At 34.4% G+C, this 20,515-nt stretch overlaps 3 protein-coding genes across 3 annotated transcripts; 2 read left to right on the forward strand and 1 right to left on the reverse strand.

The window, feature by feature from the left end:
- Positions 1 to 282: 282 nt before the first annotated feature.
- On the forward strand, positions 283 to 4,789 carry LOC107470470 (probable methyltransferase PMT26). The gene is made up of 9 exons (XM_016089867.3): positions 283 to 458; positions 1,251 to 2,236; positions 2,318 to 2,467; positions 2,777 to 3,047; positions 3,174 to 3,284; positions 3,374 to 3,535; positions 3,579 to 3,852; positions 3,955 to 4,149; positions 4,264 to 4,789. The coding sequence occupies exons 2-9, from the start codon at positions 1,289 to 1,291 to the stop codon at positions 4,490 to 4,492; spliced, it is 2,340 nt and encodes a 779-aa protein (XP_015945353.1). The 5' UTR covers positions 283 to 458; positions 1,251 to 1,288; the 3' UTR covers positions 4,493 to 4,789.
- A 576-nt stretch (positions 4,790 to 5,365) lies between these two features.
- LOC107470437 (uncharacterized) lies at positions 5,366 to 12,021 on the reverse strand. Its single transcript, XM_052255662.1, has 16 exons — positions 11,511 to 12,021; positions 11,069 to 11,424; positions 10,287 to 10,423; positions 9,712 to 9,815; positions 9,503 to 9,598; positions 8,863 to 9,015; positions 8,104 to 8,332; positions 7,808 to 7,899; positions 7,672 to 7,727; positions 7,430 to 7,519; positions 7,211 to 7,310; positions 6,979 to 7,083; positions 6,803 to 6,875; positions 6,406 to 6,569; positions 5,662 to 5,704; positions 5,366 to 5,574 (listed from the first exon to the last, which is right to left on the reverse strand). The coding sequence occupies exons 1-16, from the start codon at positions 11,562 to 11,564 to the stop codon at positions 5,519 to 5,521; spliced, it is 1,908 nt and encodes a 635-aa protein (XP_052111622.1). The 5' UTR covers positions 11,565 to 12,021; the 3' UTR covers positions 5,366 to 5,518.
- Positions 12,022 to 14,795: 2,774 nt separating this feature from the next.
- LOC107470451 (uncharacterized) lies at positions 14,796 to 15,494 on the forward strand. Its single transcript, XM_016089849.3, has one exon. It carries the CDS (start codon positions 14,850 to 14,852, stop codon positions 15,336 to 15,338), a length of 489 nt encoding a protein of 162 aa, XP_015945335.1. The 5' UTR covers positions 14,796 to 14,849; the 3' UTR covers positions 15,339 to 15,494.
- Positions 15,495 to 20,515: the final 5,021 nt, after the last annotated feature.

Here is a 20,515-nt window from a genome sequence, read left to right on the forward strand (position 1 = left end):
TTTTTCTCTAGATTTTCAACTTGCATAAATAAAATATGAGTAATAATTCAAAATCTTAATTTATCTTTTTAATTCTTAAGTAATTTTATATATATATTATTTAAAACTTTAAAAATTATGAAAATGACTATACTCACAGTAATTATGGGTGATAATATTATTTTTTTAATTATTATTTATTATTTATTTTGAAATCTTACTCTCGAATCTCGATTTCATCCACTTAACGCGCTTATATTGTTCTGTTCCGTCGGCACTCGTCAATTCCCCAAAAGGAAAATAAAAAAATAAAAAAAAAAGATTGCTACTCAATACTTTCTACTTATTAAAACCCGCATCTTCTTCCCTTCACATACTCCCAATCTCATAACACAACCTTCAACTACACACTTCTCTCACGCTGCACCACAATGGTGATGATGGAGTAATAATCCTCCCAGATCCACCCGTTTTACAAGGTACTACTTCTTCTCCTCTACTCTTTCATGTTCACCTCTTCTAGCTCCATATTTCCATTCGAAATTTCGCCGCGGTGCCGTCTTATTTATGCTACTTGTTCAGTTTTGCTCTATCATCACTTAGATTATAGATCCGTGTGATTGTTGTTGATTTTGAGCTGAAGTACGCGTCTGTTCTTGCTTTCGAATCAGTTAGAACCTGTACGATTCTATTTTTCGAAATCTTTGGCTATAGTAGTTCGCATGCTGCTTACTTGATTTGAATCTGTGCTGATATTGAAGTTTTGTTGATTATCGTTTGAAAATAGGAGACGGTTTTTATTTAACATTTTTAAGTGTGATAACGATCTGATCGGCAAGTTTCTATGATATATGATTTTGCTATCTCAGTTTTAGCTGATGCATTTGCTCGATCCTTCGTCGTTTGCTTGCTGAGTACACTTTAGATTCGTTTCGCTTTTTCGGAGTTTAAATTACTTATATCAGTGTTGGTTCAAGCGATCTGGTGCACCTTAGATTTGTAGTTCGTTTCATGCATTTGAAATGAAAATCATTTGCTCTGTATAGCCAAAAAAAAAAAAAGATACGAAAAGAAAAGATGAAGAAGAATAGAAAAGAAGTTGAAAATAACATGCACCTCATTTTCACCGTCTGTTGAAGCTTTTTTTTTCAATGCATGCTCTGGTTTCAGTATTTGCACACTTCACCTGTTGAATCTATCATACTCTAGGTATTGCCAGTTTGGATCCAGTAATAGAATAAGTGTTTAATTGTTGTTTGGTTTGTGACCAGGTCAAGGTGATCTGTGAAATATTGCACCCCTAAACAACATGGCTATAGGGAAATATACTAGAGTAGATGGTAGGAGATCATCATCGAGTTACTGTTCAACGGTGACTATTGTTGTGTTTGTGGCTCTGTGCTTGGCTGGGGTATGGATGATGACGTCATCCTCTGTTGTTCCAGAGCAAAATAAAGATGTGTCTCAAGAGGATAAGGTTGAGATGAAAGAACAGAATGAGGTAAAAGAGCAGGTTAGTGAAGTTGATAGTAGCAATACACGACAATTCGAAGATAATCCAGGTGACTTACCTGAGGATGCAACCAAGGGGGATAGTACTGTCACATCAGAAGACAACTCAAACGCTAACTCTGAGGATGCTAAAACAGAAGACACAGACAAGAAAACAGAGGATGAAGATTCAAAGACAGAAAATACTGAATCAAACTCAGAAGCTACAGAAAGTAACAAAGAAAGTGATGAGACGTCCACTAAGGAAACTGATTCTGATGGGAGTGAGAAGAATTCTGGTTCAGATGAAAGTGAAAATAAATCTGATAACGAAACAACAGATGGTAAGATAGAGGAGAAGGTAGAACAAAGTGATAATAATGAATCTGACGAAAACTCTAGCAAGAATACAGATGATGATTCCAAAAATCAGAAATCAAATGAGGTATACCCGTCTGGGGCTCAGTCAGAACTTCTAAATGAAAATAAAGCAGAAACTGGATCTTGGTCAACTCAAGCAGCAGAATCAAAGAATGAAAAGGAGTCTCAAAAGTCCTCCAAGCAGTACAGTTGGAAACTTTGCAATACTACTGCTGGCCCCGACTTTATCCCATGCCTTGACAACTGGAAAGCAATTAGGAGTCTTCGGAGTACTAAACACTATGAACATCGAGAGAGGCACTGTCCTGAAGAACCTCCTACCTGCCTTGTCCCTCTTCCTGAAGGATATAAACGCTCAGTTGAATGGCCTAAAAGCCGAGAAAAGGTTGAAATGAACTCAGTTGTTGTCAATTATAATTCTCTGTTTCATTGTAAGCTCTCTCATAATTAAGTTATTCTTGTGCAGATATGGTATTACAATGTTCCACATACTAAGCTAGCCAAAGTTAAAGGGCATCAGAACTGGGTGAAAGTTACTGGCGAGTACCTTACTTTTCCCGGTGGTGGAACTCAGTTCAAGCATGGAGCACTTCATTACATTGACTTTATACAAGAGGTAAAGTGTATTTTTGTTGCTTTTAATGTTATCACAAATCTGGATGAATTTGCTGCATGTTCCATAAATTGATATTACATTACATATTCAGTTACAATTTACAAATGTAGTGCCCACCAACCCCTTTATGTTTCATCGTACAAAGCACAAATTTTCTTGATCTAAATTATTATATAGGCAGCTCTTATGACTGAGATATCATGCTCTGATCAGAAACACTTATATTTTCATCCTAGAGTTGCTCAATATAATGTAGCATGTTTACCTAAATTTGTTGAAATTTTACTTAGTAGTGTTTTGGTCATACAGTCTGTACCTGACATTCTTTGGGGGAAACGCACACGTGTCATATTAGATGTTGGATGTGGTGTTGCCAGCTTTGGAGGATTTCTCTTTGATAGAGATGTTCTTGCAATGTCATTTGCACCAAAAGATGAACATGAAGCTCAGGTGCAATTTGCACTTGAAAGGGGAATCCCTGCTATTTCTGCTGTGATGGGTACAAAGAGGCTTCCCTTCCCAGGGAAAGTATTTGATGTAGTCCATTGTGCACGATGCAGAGTTCCATGGCATATTGAAGGTATTCTGATATCGTAACTTTAGTATGGTGATCAGCTGAATTCCTAACATAAATATAGTTTGTAGCGATGTAAAATGCATGAAAAAGTTGAGGCTTATTCTATTATTATTTTGTGTACAACTGCAGGTGGTAAACTTCTTTTAGAGTTGAATAGGGTCTTGCGTCCTGGTGGTTTCTTTGTATGGTCTGCTACTCCTGTTTATCAGAAGCTTGATGAAGATGTTGAAATATGGAATGGTTAGATGATAACAGTCTTATGTTTCCCTCTTGTATACATTTTAGTATAGCAATGTATCTAATCTCTGACACTTATGATTATTTGGCAGCCATGAAGAAACTAACAAAAGCAATGTGCTGGGAACTAGTGTCAATCAGCAAGGATCAAGTTAATGGAGTTGGTGTAGCTGTTTACAAGAAGCCAACTTCTAACCAGTGTTATGAGGCACGTTCTAAGAATGATCCTCCAGTTTGTCAACTTCATGCTACCTTCATACTGCATAACATGCAGAGCCTAATATCTTTGGTGCAACAGGAATGTTCCATTGCAAGCTTGCATGCACAAAGCACCAGTGAGTTCAACGGAACGTGGGTCGCAGTGGCCTGAGCAGTGGCCAACAAGACTGACCAACGTACCTTACTGGTTGTCAAGTGACCAAGTTGGAGTTTATGGGAAGCCTGCCCCTGAAGATTTTTCTGCTGACTATAAACACTGGAAACGTGTGGTGTCGAAGTCCTATCTAAATGGGATGGGAATTCAGTGGTCAAACATACGGAATGTCATGGATATGAACGCCATCTATGGAGGGTGAGCAGAAACCATGGTTTCCAACATGACTCTGAATTATACATTAATAATTTGCTCTCTTATTCTTTAGTGCTTGACATATTCATTCTTGGTGGCTTCCAGATTTGCCGCAGCTTTGAAGGATAGGAGTATTTGGGTCATGAATGTGGTTTCAATAGACTCGGCAGATACTCTGCCCATTATATATGAACGAGGTCTATTTGGTATATATCATGATTGGTGTGAATCATTTAGTACCTATCCCAGGACCTATGATCTCCTCCATGCTGATCATCTATTTTCAAAGATAAAGAAAAGGTACCAATAGTAACTATTTGATCATATATTCATATTCATTATCATCAAAAAGCTTTGGTTATACTATTAGTATATTACGATGCCATATGCTTTATTTTCTCAATGCCCATGCAGGTGCACTGTAGATGGTTTAATGGCCGAGGTTGATCGGATTCTCAGGCCGGAAGGAAAGCTTATTGTCCGCGACACTGTTGAGACCATTGAAGTGGTTGAGAACATGGCAACGTCAATGAAGTGGAAGGTTCGTATGACTTACTCCAAGGAGAAAGAAGGCATGTTATGTGTCGAGAAGTCAACATGGCGGCCCGAAGATTCGGAAACCCTTGAGTATGCTATTGTTTAAGCCTAAAGTGAAATGCTAAAAATCGCCTAAAGTGAAATGCAAAAACTCGTGGGTTTTGGCTGCTGAAAGTTCTTGTGTAACAGTATTTCCACTATCAAGCATGTAACAAGTTAGTTAGGCATCTATTTATTTTTTTTGGTCTTATTTCCGTTTCGTATTAATTTTGATATCCCTCTATAATATCCAGAGGTTGCTCTATTTTGCCGTAACATGTTGCGATATTGTCAAAGAAATTTCATCACATTCATGCAAATGTAAAGGCCATTGGTTAATATACTTTCAACAGTTTGAGAATAACTGACATTCACAATACCAATAATGGTAGTATTTATCACATGAGATTCCCAGCACTTTTATCCAACGGTTTCCAACCTGTTCGGATGATTGCAAAACAATGCGTGGATCTTTCGACTCGTTTTGGCAACTAGATTTGGATTCTGTTTTCGTGCCGACATTTTCGTGGGTTTCATGGATTATTTGAGAAAAAAGGTTGATCAAGTTGGATTAAGGGACGAGAGGAAATCCATCCTTGTTAACCCAGTGGCAAATAACGAGGTTTCTAATTACCAATAATAAAATTTTGGCAACATTAAATTAAGAATTTAATTTTAATATACTATCAATGTAACATAATTTTACATCTACATCCAATCACGCTTATCAAATTAAAGACTTGTTTTTTATAGGATCAAATTCCTTATTTTTATAGGGTAACATTATCAAATTAAAGATTTGTTTTTATAGGATCAAATTAAAGGCTTGTTTTTATAGGGTAACATTTACAGTGATTTTTAATTACGATTGAATCAAAGCCACATGATCAATATACTTTTTTTTTAACTGACGATAATCACCTAATAATTTGTACTAGACTTTTAATAACATCACATGATTGAATAATGCGCAAAAATATCATATTTTATAAAAGGACTTGAAATCAAAGCTAATTACAAACCGCAATCACCGGATTGTAATCCTCCATCGAAAGCATATGCGTAGTCCGTACAACTAATCACGTGGTCAAAATCATGTCTTCATAGCCTCTCTGATGTGGGGGTACCTATGAACCCATCGAGAGAAACCTGCACGAGTAATAAAAATGCAATAACTAGTTTACCAAAAAAGTCTCCAGTACTCTAATAATTAGGAGTAGAATAATAAACATTTACCAGCAGAAATAATCTCAGAGAGATCCATATCCACATTTGTATCCTGTAGTTATTTGTATCAAACAACAACAAACCAACAATGAAATTAATACTTACGAAATCAAAATATAAATATCTAGTCGACCACCATATTTATCGTTCAGTAAAAATCTGGCCTGGGTAATTCAAAGAGCAATATCAAGGTTCTGTACTTCCGGTAGAATGGGAGGAGGTACATTGGAGAGGGGTATTGATAGGCGTGTATGGATCCATGACAGCAGAAAACAGTGAAAATAAACATGAAAACACATGCAGAGATATCAACGGCACGTTTCTTTCGAGAAATGATTAGGTCATGCTATGTGCATGTGATGAATAAAACAAATAGTAGAGAAATAGAGATATTTTCAAAGTTCAGCGATTCTAAGTCACAAGTCCCACACATGGGGTATAGCAAAGGTGTTGGCGGTGTGTTGAAATTGTGATAAAACCACGGTGCAACTTATAAGCAACAAATATCACTTTAATTCAAATCGTATTCATAGGCAATAAATGGGAAGTAATACTTGTAATGCTAGGGAACCAACTTCTTTCGGCCAATATCAGCCAATTTTTTTTAAATTTCCCTATACTTTCCCAAGAAGAAATACAACATTTAGGTTCGAGTTTAAACAATTACTGCGTAAATATTATCTTCTGAATTATGCTGTTTGACTAACTTTATTTAAACAAGAAAGAAAGGGAATTCACAATTCAGTAATTCACCTGTTTTGATGAAGCCAGACATCTTGTGATGAGTTCATAAAGACTGCCAAGAATGGTATTATTGAAATCAGAACAGCTTAAAAGGGCCTCTTCTGATGTATAATCAAATACCAGTGCACAAATGGTTGCCGCCATCATCATACTTGACATGTCATCAGTATTTCCTACGAACCATGATTCAGCAACAAAAATCAAGATAGATGCTCTACTCCGTTCTTTTCATTCAAACCTAAACTAATACAGGGTTTCTCTGGTATCCTTGTCTTTTCAAGAGTAGTATTGAACACAGTACCTACCAATTTTATGTTTTGAAGCAAACAACTACATGAACAAGCAAGGAATCAAATCATAACAAAGCATAAAATGGGAAGTTAGAGGCTGCCACCCAATGTGATACCTGACCAATAAGCCAATGCCCTCAGAAGACTAACAAAGGACGATTCATCTACCGTCAACTGAATTTTGTCATTCTATAGTAGAAAAGGTGCAACTTATATCAACAGTTTATATAACCAATATTGTTTATCATAAGGCTTCTTTTTAAATAATAAAAAAAAAGGATGAGAACATCACCTTTAGTAGAAGGTTCATTATTGTATCACATGCCAAAAAGATGCAACCATTGTCCTCAACCATATAACCATCTGGCCCAACTAATTTACTGAAGCAATCTATAACCTGCAAATAAAATCCATTATATTAGCCACAAAACATAAAGCTTTGCTAGTGATGTTAAACAGGAAGCACCATCCTTGCAACAAATGTAAAAGGCAATCATAATGATCATTCAAAGAGAATAGTTTACACTTTTGAGTCCTCCGCATGAAGCCATAGCTTTGCATCCTTCAATCTCCATAGTAATTTGACACAACAGGGGTAGCAGAAAGCACACAGCATAAAAGGGGCTGAAATATACAACAATAACTCTAAGAATGTAAAATATTTACTACTCAACCAAATAACCAAAAACAGATTGCCAGATAAAAGGTTTATGATTTACCAATAATTATCTTTATAAAGATACCTTTGTTCATCTTCTCCTTCAACAGAAAGCATATAGCCTAAAAGATTTTGAACCTTCTCCTTGCATGCAAGAGGCACTTCAGCAAGATAGCTGAAAAATGTAAGGAAAAATAAAATTGAAGACTTACAAAATTTTAGTGAAAATAACCTCAGCGAAATTCACACAATCATACTGCATTCTTTGCATCAGATACAGAAAATAGCAGCAGATAGTGCACTGGTAGCAACAATGTAGGACTATACCTCCCAATAATCCTAACAGACGCAAGTAAATCGTCCCCTTTCTTTTGCCCATGTTCCTGTGCAATTTCACCATTATACTTTGCTAAAACGTATTAATTACTAAAATTATGTAGAGTGACTGAGTTATACAACATACCTTTGCATCTTCTAAATACTCTAGTACAACCATAATTGTCTCATTAAGTTGGTGAATCAGCTTTGTCAAGGTGCCTTCATCAAGCAGGTTTCCTACAAAAGAACATCAGTTGATCGTTACTTAAAAGTCTTGTAATCCCACCCACGTGTTCTGCCCAACCTAAAGCCAAAAGCAATGATATGATAATAACCATGCAAACATGTGAAAGAATACACATGATCTGCTCACAATAGAAAGGTAAGTGGGATAAATTTGAGAAGAACTTCTATAGGATTCCAAACAGTGAATTGAATTACCATCATTTCCACCAATGTTTGAAATTAACTTTATTATCTTCTCAACCAAAGAGCAGGCAACAGCGACATTTCGCCGCTTTAGCTCAATTGCCTCAGCAGTAGCTGATGTATCCTGCGGTGCTTCATACTTTAGATAGGCCAACTCATTCAGCAGAACAGCAATTTCAACCCTTGACTGCTCCAAGACAAGCAATAAACACCTAAAAAACCATAGCAGTGAGAAATGAAGCTATGAGTGCACAATGCAGACAACTTAAAAAGTTGTCATTTAACTATCAGACTTACATTTCTACAAATCAAGATAGATAGAAACAAGCAATTCGTCTAGTTAGTCAAACCGAAACACAGTAGTTAGAAATAAGAACATTCTTTAGTTTTGTAAAAGTCCATATGATCTGTGTAAAATCTCAAGATCACCTCATCTAGAAGTCCCAAACTCTTCCTCCAATACAATAATCCCTGCCCGCTTATGGAACATTAAAATATACCTTTATAGCATCAAACACCTTTCTCTAAGTAACAGTATATCGTTTTCTATTTTCCTTTTAATTTTGTGAAGTTTTCTTAGGCCTTCTTACAATAATCCCAACCTCCTCTTTTAGCTACAATCACAATCTTCTTGTTTTTTATAACAAAGCTTGCAGACTTACTGCACCTTTTAGTTTGTAAGATCACAAAGTAGTATATACCTTCATCAGCTGAGGCACTAGTACAGTTACAACTATAATGAACCTAGTGGGGAAACAAATAAAGAGGAACTAGGAAAAACAAGGTAAAATAGCATAGTAAATATATCTCAGCAAATGGTCTCAACATACCAACACGATTCTGCAAAACAGCAACAATACCAATGCGAATATTGTCTGAAATATTATCTTTGGAAAGTGTTCGAAGTGCAGCAAGAAATTGTGCCTGAAAGAGCCAAGAAATTGAAGTCAAATGCACGGAATTTGCAAGGCAAATGAATCAAAACGTATGCACATAAAAAAATGTTATAAGAAATTAAGTACTTAACACAGTATTTAACCTATGAAGATCACTAAAAAAATCCAAAAATAACAGTTCAATTTATGGAACTTTGGTGTTATCCATGCATAGACTAAAAGAATTGACCTGACCAAGAAGATGAAACTTCAAACCAATTAGGAAATATTCATATGAAATATCCTAAATTAAGTGAACCATACTTTATCAAAAGTGTTCCCTAAACCTGCATTGCAAAAGAGACGACATGGAGAACATGAACTCAATCCTAACCCAAACTGCAGCTAGGTAAATATTATAGCAATTTTCAGTCACTTAGCTTATGTAAGACGACCTTTTTTTTTCCTTTTAATATTTATCCTACATTTTAGGATCTTGTTACCTGAAAGCAACAGAATAAGGCATGAAAGCCTACCGTGTCTTTTGGAGAAAGAATGCCATTAAGCAGGTGGAGAGCATCAAATTTTAAGGATGTGTGTAAGACTGCAAACTGCCTTGCTATTGCTGTTAACTGTGGAAAGACACACCGAGAATATAGCTTTATATATCACGGGAAGATTACAGAACCAAAATCAAAATGAAACAAATTAACTCTAATGCAAAATACTCAAAAGGTACACTCACAATAACCAAGAGCTCAGGTAAGTAATCATTGTAGATTATATCCAAGGATATCCTACTCAAAATCAATTGCAAGAGTTTTATAGATATTTCCATTAGATGTGAACCTGCATAAAGTTTGACAATTGTGAATTGTGGACAATGAAAATAAGAATCAGCAGATCATAAAATCCCGTGTTTTGAGTTGTGCATACTACAGGAAGATGACTACTATAAAAAGAATGAAATTTTTAATTTTATTAAATGTGTATTTTTAAAAATTCAAAACGAAATCTTCCCATCCTTTCCAAATAACTCCTGCAGCTTGTTCACTCACTTGGACATAGTATACAAAGAGTGAGTTCAACTTCCCAACCAAATCTTTCTTATGTGGCACATAAATGAAGAGATCAAAGGACCTTTGGTAGATTATGTCAACCAAGAATTGACCCAATATTATAAAGGAATATTAATATTAATGGTTCATAGGAGAGGTTTGAGAACAAAAAATCTCTTTTCATTACAATTTCAGCGTGTCCTATATTGACCAGTCACCAGTCTGAAGCAGGAAGCCATCCCATCAATCAACAAGAACTTACCATCCTGCAGAGAAGGCATTTGAGAAGCTAGTATCTTGATGCCTCCAGATTCATAAAGCTTCATAATTCCATCACTAGATGCAGCCGATACCAAGTATAAAAACTCATAGCATTCTTCAAGAACCGACGAACCAGATCTAAACAAGAAACTTAATAAATAATAAGACATGATCACTTGGTCAAAAGTACTTAAAGAGCAAGCTATTGCGTACATGTAATAGCAAATTTCAAACTCCCTTGCTATTTTCGTACTTTTTTCACGAAATACGACTTACAAGACTCCACGTTACAAGATCCAATTTGTTCATCCACCATTTGCAAACAAAAGAAATAACTGAATTTGGTCCCATTTTTTTCTGAAAATTGTCCAACTATGCAAGTAATTTGTCGCATTTAGTTGTCTCCGAAATAAAAATACAAAGACAATAGACACAGAAACTCAGTTTGGTTATGGGGTCAAGGACAAACACACAAGCTATCCGTCTCTGTCTCTCTATCTTTGTATTTCAGTCTAAGAAATAGAATCTAAACACAGTCTATACAACCCTTAAACGAAGAATCCATGGAATAGTGAAGTATATGAAATAACTGCACATCCAATGTGCTATCATAAACCGAAGCACTGAACCACAGTGTGCTGCTATTTCATCTATCATCAATCTATCCGTATGTATGGTAGTAGCACATTGCTTCCAATACAAGAATAGTATGTTATCAATAATTTAAAATTCAAAACTATATAAAATTAAAAAAGCAAGCGAGAGGAGAGAGAGAGTGAGTACGGGGTGGAGATGACTTCCAAAATGAGAGGGATTTTTGAAAGCATGTCTTGAGAAGAAGCAATATCAGGAACGCGACACAAAGCAGCAAGAACAGTAACGGCAAGGTGCAAATATGCAACTCGATTATCGTTATTAACAGATTCGGGTTTAGGCATGCCGGTTCTGAGAAGGCGATGGAGGAAGGAGGTGCCGACGGCGTGGTAGACCTTACGGAGGGAGGAGTGATCCTCTGCTTTGCAGAACTTGGTTACCAGAAGGAGTCCAGCTAGGCGCTGCTCGTCTCGATCTCCTTTCAGAAGCTTCAAGCATTCCTCCATGTTCGGACATTGTTCGTGTTCTTCTTGCTGTGTCTGTGACTGTGTAAGCATAATTGATTTCAATATGCAGCAGCATCAGAATATAACATAACATATCAAGAGAGAGAGAGAGAGAGAGAGCTCACCATTGACGTGGAGGTGGAGCACTCTCCAGCATGGGAGACCTTATCAGCATCCATGGAACTGAACCTAAGTACCTGACCTCTGCTACGCTTTTCACTTCCACTTCCGCAATTGAAATGAGAATGCGAGCCTTCTCGAAGATGAAGGCGATGAACTGGAAAGTGGAAAGTGGAAACAGCGTCGTATACGGGCTCGCTCAGATTTTTTTTTTGGGGTCAGGGTTTAGGCCCACGACGGGCCCAAACCGCCGAAAAGACAGAACTCCAACCCTAAGACCCTAAAACCCGACCAAAAACCCTAAGACCCGACCCGGAGATCACAGATCTCTTCCATCTCCTCGACGCCGGTTCCCCTCAAGCTGCTGCCTTCTGCTGAATGCTTCGTCTCCGTCGCCGTTCTTCGCGCTGTCTCCTACATCGGCGCCTCCCCGACTCAGCCATTCGGTCTCGCCTTGCTAGCAGCCGCCGCCAACACAGAAGCGCGACGCCTTCTCTTCCGAGGTCCATTGGCAGTCCTTGTTCGCGCCGCTATCTGACCCGCACGGTTAATGTTCCACTGGTTAACGGGCTAATCATTTTTATTATTTATACTGGGCCATTTAACTACCAACTCATGGCTCAATGTCTCTCTGTTTAACTAGTGGACTACTAGGACTATGCTTTATAATGTTTGAAAAGTTTGAAACTTACCCAGTCCAAAAACAAAAGGTTTGAAACTTAAGTCTGGAAAAATACAAGACAAAAAAATGCCCTAGAAAAATAAAAATAAAAAATATGTTAAAACTAAAGGGTTTTTGAAAAAAAAAAAAAGAAGTATAATATTTTTTAAATTCTAAACTCTAAATTATAAATTCAAAATCTTAAATTTTGAATTCTAAATTTTAAACTCTAAATTCTAAATTTTAAACCATATACCTTACATTTTAATCTTAAACCCTTAATTTTAAACTCTAAATCTAAATTAGTAATATAAAATATAATAAATAAAAAATTAAAATTTGTTTAATCGACAAGGAATGTAACACCCCTTATTTAATAAGCATTAGAACGTAAGGATGAGCCTAAGATTAGTAATGAAAACTTATTTATAAAAAATATAAAATTTAAATTTTTAATATATTTATTATATATTTACTAAATAGTGAAAATTCATTTGTTCCTTTAAAAATAAATTATTTTCATTTTCATTTAAATCCATGAGAGAAAAATCTATAGAAAAGTTGTCAATGAAAATGAAATATGCTAAAGGCGTAGTCTTACATGTTATATATCTGTTAGATTAGATATAAGATATCTTTGTCTTCGTTGCTGATTTTAACACACACTTATCTTTCAATGGCCTTGTATAATTAATTACAATCATTTTTACAACTCCTAATATTATCCCTTAAAAACTTTAATTTATTGAAAGGTGAAATTTGATGAGATTAGAAATTAATGGTTGGTGCTCGACTGATGAATATCGGAGAGTTAGTTTATGCCTAAAGACTAATTAATTACAATCTTTCTAAAAAAATTATTTGTTTTGATAAAAAAAAATCACTTATACAAAATGACTACTATTAAAATTAGCCACCAAAATTAATTATAAAAATAGAATACATAATAAAAATAAATTAAATTATGCATATATTTAATTTATATACAAATACATAATGACTAATTTTAGTATAATAATATTTTTTTAAAGAAATAAGAAGGAATATTAAAGTATAAGTAGCTAACTTAGAGAAAATTACAAAAATATCGTGCGTGCACACTTATATGACTATAGCTATATTATCCATACTATTTGTAGAACAATTTTGCTGGATAATCAATAAGAATTTAGTTAACTATAACTTAATAAGTATTTTTAAACTGTATTTTAGACTAATTAATTGTCATTATTGTACAATGGCTATTGAGTTATGAAATTAACATCCCCTACACTATTTAGAATAACCATCCGAGTAGAAGGGATAATAAACATCTTCTCGAAAAATTAATTTAATTTTTGGGTTCACCAAGGATCAAACTCTTGACCTTTCGGATCTAGCGCTTTAATACTATGTCATGATACCACTCATCCCAAAAGCTTCAGCTGATTGAAAAATGTAACACTAATAATTATATCTCTAATACTCCATAAACCTCCATTGTACACATTGTATAAATATTTCATTGGCTCCTCATACTTTCCCTTAAAAATATAAAATTAATGATTATTAATTATAATTATTTAAAATTGACTAGTTAAGAATTATTTACCTATACTTTTTCTTTGCAGAAAAAGCATAATAACATGTGTGTGTGCACTCTTTTTTTTTTTCCTTTTCTTCTTTTCTTCTTTGGATGGAGGAGGATTTTAATGGAACAAATAAATAATGTAGAACGACAAGAGATAAGAATTCAGGTGGAATTTATTCGAGTTGCTGAAAGCCTAACTTTGCCAAAAATATCTAATACGTAACATTATTGCCAACTCTTACTACATAATTACATTTAAAACAATGGAAGCAAGATGCATGCATGGAAACAATCAAACAAAGATATCAAGTTCACAACCTATTATATTTCCCATACTAACATGCAGCATATACATGCATTATTAGTTTGTTTCTCAATCATTTTTTATAATAAGAAATTAAATAGTAGCAAATACGTCTCATTGACCATTTCAAATCTTAAATATAAACTTGATAAAATTATATTTTCTATGAATTATGAAAGTGAAAAAATGTAAAGAGATATTTACAATTAAATTAATTCACTAATAAACATCAAAAGAGTAAGAAAAAATGGAAAGATATTTAGAAGAAAAAGAAAAAGAATGAAGCTGGAATATATAATAAATAATCTAGATAGAACCCAAACACGAAATTATCCAACCACTACTAATAAGGACAAACTTTATGCATCCACATAAAATAAGTTATGTATTATCTGATCTGCCAATAATGATAAAAAAGATGCTGCATTTTGAGAAAGAAGCAAAAAGAAAAGCTACTATGAAAAGATAAAGCATAAGGATCTGGCCCGTAACTGTCCACTAACATGCGCCACTGCCGCCACATAAGACCTAATCCTAATAACATGCCAAAGAACCTAATAACTTATACTATACAATAACCTCACCAATCTGTCACAATAGCCAAAACAACAGTCAAATAGAAACTCTACACCTTGTAACATAATCACAGCAAGACTCTTTTTTCATGCCATGTGTCATGTAATCATAGGTCCTAATGCGTGCGTCACAATATATAGTTTATCTACGTAAAGGTATAACCTATAATTAGGGATATAGAACTTGAACTCGAAAGTTTCTTTAGTAAAAAGTCGGGTATATCGTTAATTTCCATGGCCGAAGATGCATCAAAGATTGAAGAAGCATGTGCACTTGACAGCGTAGAAGGTTGTGAATGCGATAATGAAGACACAAGCAGAGTCACTTATTATTGTGACTGGTTCCATGGACATGGACTACTGTGCTCTACGTTGAAGGAACTGAAGAAGGAGTTGAAGGGACTCAAAAGGGGTATAGTTCTGAGAGGGCGAAAATGGAAGACACATTTTGTGCCATGGTTGAGGACATGCTGCTGCAGCTTCGGCGAAATGATGAGCAAGAAGAAGAAGAAGAGGAGGAGGGGAATGCAGTTCCAGTACGATCCAAAGAGTTATGCTCTTAATTTTGATGACGGAATGATAGAGAATGAGGATGATGGTGCTTATCTTGATTTTTCGGCTCGATATGCATGTCCATTGGGAATAAACAAGGAGTTTCTGGGCTTGGAAGCTAGCTTAAATCATGATGAAAAACATTCTGGGTTCATTATTCACATGTTCTAGTTATTTTTCTTTTTATTTCTTTTTCCTTCTTGTGTTATTTTGTTCAGCTAAAGTGTATATATATACGTGCATATAGAGAGGAAGATGCGTTTTCACTTAAATCGTTTTATATATGGACCAAATTTTAGTGTAACACTGAGTTATTAAATTTTATGATATTTTCTAAAATTTTGAGTATATGCTTTCTGTGTATTGTATATTCAAGTATTCAAAGTACAATATGATCTTTGTGAATTGCCTGCCTTCATAATTAAAAAAAAATTATAAAATTTAATAATTGAGTGTTACACTAAAATTTGGTTAATATCTAAAAAATTTAGCCGCATTTTCATGTAAATGTTAAGTATGTTTAAAATTGTTCATATCTCAATATTTGCGATTGTAATATAACCTGATTGCAGGATTGTATATCTTTATGCTTGAATTGTTAATTAAAATAATTTAGTTTAATCTATATTATTATATGTTAGTTTTACATTATTTAAGTCATGAAAGGTTTTTTTTTCTTCTAGTATATAAATATGGAAAAAAAAATTAGAAGGCTAGCATAATTTATTATTTTTGACTAACAGTTAATTAACAATGTTTAAAAACATAGACTAAAAGTATGTTGTTAAATTGCTAAACTAAAAGAATTGAACTGATAACTAAAAATGCGTGTTGGCCAAAAATATTAATTTTTGCTCACCCTTGAGGATTTCTCATAAATATATACATGTACCCACTTTTACTTATCAAGTTGAGTTAAGTGAGCAATATTTAAATAAGTTGTGTGCTTACTTTTTTTTGAACTCTTTTAAGAATAAAAAATACATTCTTGAGTTGGCTAAGATAGATTTTTGGCTATTTTTTTATAGTGAAGTTGTTAATCTCGCCAAAATTAGTGACCAAAACATCATTCCAGCATCAATTTTGTATCAATACAAGGTCGGTCAATGCCTTGTTCCAGTAAACATTTATTTGGTTCGTGAGTACTGGTCTTGGTGTGACACTCTCATCGATGTTGGTATGAGTTGTCATCAGTGCGAGTTGTCTGCTATAAAATTTCAATAAGAGGAGTGTTATAAGGCCAGCAAATTTTGTGATTTTTAGCCATCAATTAGCCATCATTGGTATTTTTAATGGTGTGAGATTTCATCCAATGGTGTGAGATTACTGACTTTTCTTTTGCTGGTTAAGTGCTGGCCAAATTTTAATAAAAATGCTGGTCCCCTAGACTTTCTCTTTCAATAATATTATTCTTTTTCCTTTCTTCTTTTGGTTCATTTTCTTTGGAAGTTATCTTGGATCATCATCATCATCATTGGTGCATTCCAATTTTCATTGTGCATCATCATAGTCATCATTAGTGCATCATCATCATAACATCGATGTCAAAGTATTATCATCATTGCATAGTACTCAACATCATTGTAGTAAGAGATGACTTCCAAACGTAAAACTATTCAAGAAATTGAAATGGATCAATTGCATCATCAAGTTAAGGTCTTAAGGAGTTGCAGAAACAACTTGCAAGATATGAATCTGCTTAAAATAATTGTGGCAAGTGGAGTGATGACAAACTTTCTAGCGAAGAGGATAATGCAAATCCATTTTATTATTCTTCTTCATTTGAGAATTTGTCCACATAAAGAGCACGACAAAATTAAACAACATGACTCACAAACTTAAAGACTTTATGAGGAATCAAAATTGATATTTTTGAGCTTGAAAGAAGACCCTAACCAAATGATTTCATCGATTGGCTTTATACAGTGGGGAGAGTGTTGAAGTTAAAAGATATTTTTGACAAGAAACACGTGAAGCTCGTAGCAATCAAGCTAAAGAAGCATGCATCAGTGTGGTGGGAGAATTTCAAGTGTTAGCGAGAAAGAAAAGAAAGAAGAAATATTAAGACATGGGATAAAATGCATTATGAGTTCAAACACAAGTTCCTTTCTGAACATTACAGACAAGATACCTTCATCAAATTTCACATTAGTAGCAAAGTTATTGTCTATAGAAGAATATACAATAGACTTCAAAGTATTACTTATGAAGTGTGAGATTCATAAGCTTGAAGAACAAACCATTGCTCATTATCTTGGAGGATTAAACACAAAATTTTTTTATGTCATTCAGCGGTAAAAATATTGGACCTTGGATAATGTCATTAGACTGACATCAAAGATTGGAAAGCAAAGAATACAAAGGGATAATACTCAGACACCGAAAGACAAAGAAGTCATATCCTCGATGGTCAACAAAAAATGAAGACAGAAATATTTTAAACAGATCATGGATCATTAAGTAAGAAGTGCTTCAAATGTCAAAATTTTGGTTATATTGTTAGTGATTGTCCAAACAAAAGGGTTATCAGTCTTGTCGAGAAAAATGTTAATGAAGCATCAATCAAGGAGCAAGAGGAAGAAGATGAGGTTAACTATAACATTAAAGAAGTTTTAGCCGATTGTTGAGAAGCCTTAGTAGTTCGTCATAGCTTGAACATTATATTGTAAGGCTAACAGAAGATGAGAGTTGGCAACGCCACAACATCTTTCATACAAGATGTACTTTTGAATAGAAGATTTACAAGGTTATCATAGATTTGCAAGATTTTTTCCCTTTTTTATTAGTTAGAATGGGCAATCCAAGCCACCAACATGCTTACTTTTGAATTTGGATCCTCTAAATTTTGAATTTTCACTTTAAAGGGTAAAGTGTCATCTCTCACCCTTGAATGGTTTCTCTCTCATATTTTCTCTTGGTCCCACCTATAAAATAAATGGTGAGAGATCACATTTTATCCTCTAAAGTAAAATTCAAAATTTAAAGGATCAAAATTTCTTACTTTTATTTAGCCTTTCAAAGTACTGTAGAAATAGCTTTTGGGGATTCATTAGTGCTAACTTTGTCTTTTTTCAATTTGTCTTACACTATAGTTTATTCAAGCAAATAAAAACAAAAAAAAAAATAAGGAACTTGACTTTAGTGAGGAATTCATTGCGGCTTGGGATAATGTTTCTGTATATGCTTTGATGTTGTTGAACATTTCTAATTATCAATTCTTCTAAAATGGCTTGTCTCAACTTGTAAGTATATTTTTAATATGTTCAACCTTATTTCCCACACGTATTAGTACTTAATAGTTAATACACTGCTTAATACTTTATGTAAATTATTTAGTTCTTATACTTCACTCAAACTTTTCTACATAGATTAGATTCTAAGAGCTAACCAGAATATGTTTTGAAAATTCTTTTTCTCTTGGAAAATTATTAAGAAACTTGAGCTATTTATGAAAGAAAAAAAAGAGTGTTGAAGTAGTTATTTTTTTCTTTAATTTGCATGGGTAGTGTAAGCATAAATATATGTATGATATATAAAAAATTTGGTTTTTATTTTAAAAATATTTGTTCTTATCATTTTTGGCAATTTATATACAAACCTAAGTTTCATTTTGAATTGTATATTGATATTCAGGAAGTAATGAGTCAAGAATGTTCTCATGAAGAGGTTAATAGCGAGAATATATCATATGACCAGTATGAGCAAGATGAAGAAAAATAGGAGGAAGTTGACGGGGAGTATATAAATGAGGATGACACAAATGTGAAACCAATGTTTGACTATCACAACTTCAATTAAGGGTATAACATTGATTCACTCAAAGATATTGGGATGATTGAATTTTAAAACATCAGAGACAAAGACGTATGTCACTTTCACTTTTCTGATGTTGACATTACATTTGTGTTCTATAATAGATGCAAGGACAAGAGGTTTTAGTGCTCGAAAGATCAGGACTAGGAAGAGTCGTGCGAGCGCACTTAAGTTGATGAACTTTGTATGTCATCGTGAATGATTTAGACTACAAAATAATAATGATATTCGAAATTGTAAGAAAAAACCCATGCTAGAGACAAGGTGTGGCCGCAGTGCAATGATGGAGATTTGTCTAGATGAACCTGGTGGTCATTGTTTATTTTTTATTTTTCTAATGAGCACAATCATCCGCTTTTGAATTCTCGGTTGAATAGATTGCTTTGTGGACATAAATTCATGTCCGAAGCTGATATTGGACACAAGATTAACATGAAAAAGGAGTAGGATTATGTTCATGGATCCCCAACTAAGTGGGGCCCACAGTAAAAAAAAGAAAGTGGCGTTTAAGCCACGGGATAGAAAGAGAAGCTTTCTTTTAAATTTGATAAAGAAAGAAACGATGGCTTGCTTCAGCGATGAAGAGGAGAAGAATTTAGGGGAAAAGGGCAAGTATTTTTTATCTGATTGAACCGGTAAACTTGCTCCATTTCTTATAAAATTTTAGTATGTTATTCTTGGCATATAGATGAACATTAGGATATAACTTGCTAGTTGTATTGTCTTTTCTTTTGCCTGATTTGAGATACCCACTTAGTGGAGGGTTTATGTTGATTCCATCAGTTTTGATAGTGTATTTTGTTGATTGTTGAGATGCCCCAGTGTCACTAAGAAGACTGTTTATGTCCCATGGATTTTTTGTCCCTCTTTTGGGGGTTTTCCCACGTTAAAATTCTGGTGTCTGATTATTTAATTTATGCCATTATATTGCTACTTGGAGTATCTTTGGTATTGTCTATTTAATCACACAGGTTATGGAAAAATTGTTTCTAGTACTTCCGTTTGAAGAGTATTATAAAAGACATTGGATCAAGCTTGAGAAGACGGTTCCTAAGACTCCTCAACATAATGGAGTTGCAGAGAGAATGAATTGCACTATCAATGATAGAGTTAGGTGTATGCTCTCTCATGCAAAGTTGCCTAAATCCTTTTGGGGTGAAGCGATGAGGATTGCAGTAGATCTGATCAACCTTTATCCTTCAATTCCACTTAATGGTGATGTTCCAGAGAAAGTTTGGAGAGGGAAAGATGTCTCTTATAGTCACTTGTGAGTGTTTGGCTGTAGGGCTTTTGTTCACATTCCAAGAGATGAAAGGTCAAAATTGGATGGAAAGTCAAAGCAATGTATCTTCATGGGTTATGGTCATGAAGACTTTGGTTACAGATTATGGGATCCGGTGAGCAAAAAGATAATTAGAAGCCGAGATGTGATTTTTCTTGAAGACCAAACTATTGAAGATCTTGAAAAGACAGATAAGCCAACAATAACTGTTAGACGTTCTGCTGATGATGAACTTAGTTCTTCCACTAGACCT

This window comes from Arachis duranensis, chromosome 10, assembly GCF_000817695.3.
Source record: "Arachis duranensis cultivar V14167 chromosome 10, aradu.V14167.gnm2.J7QH, whole genome shotgun sequence".
Classification (NCBI taxonomy): domain Eukaryota; kingdom Viridiplantae; phylum Streptophyta; class Magnoliopsida; order Fabales; family Fabaceae; genus Arachis; species Arachis duranensis.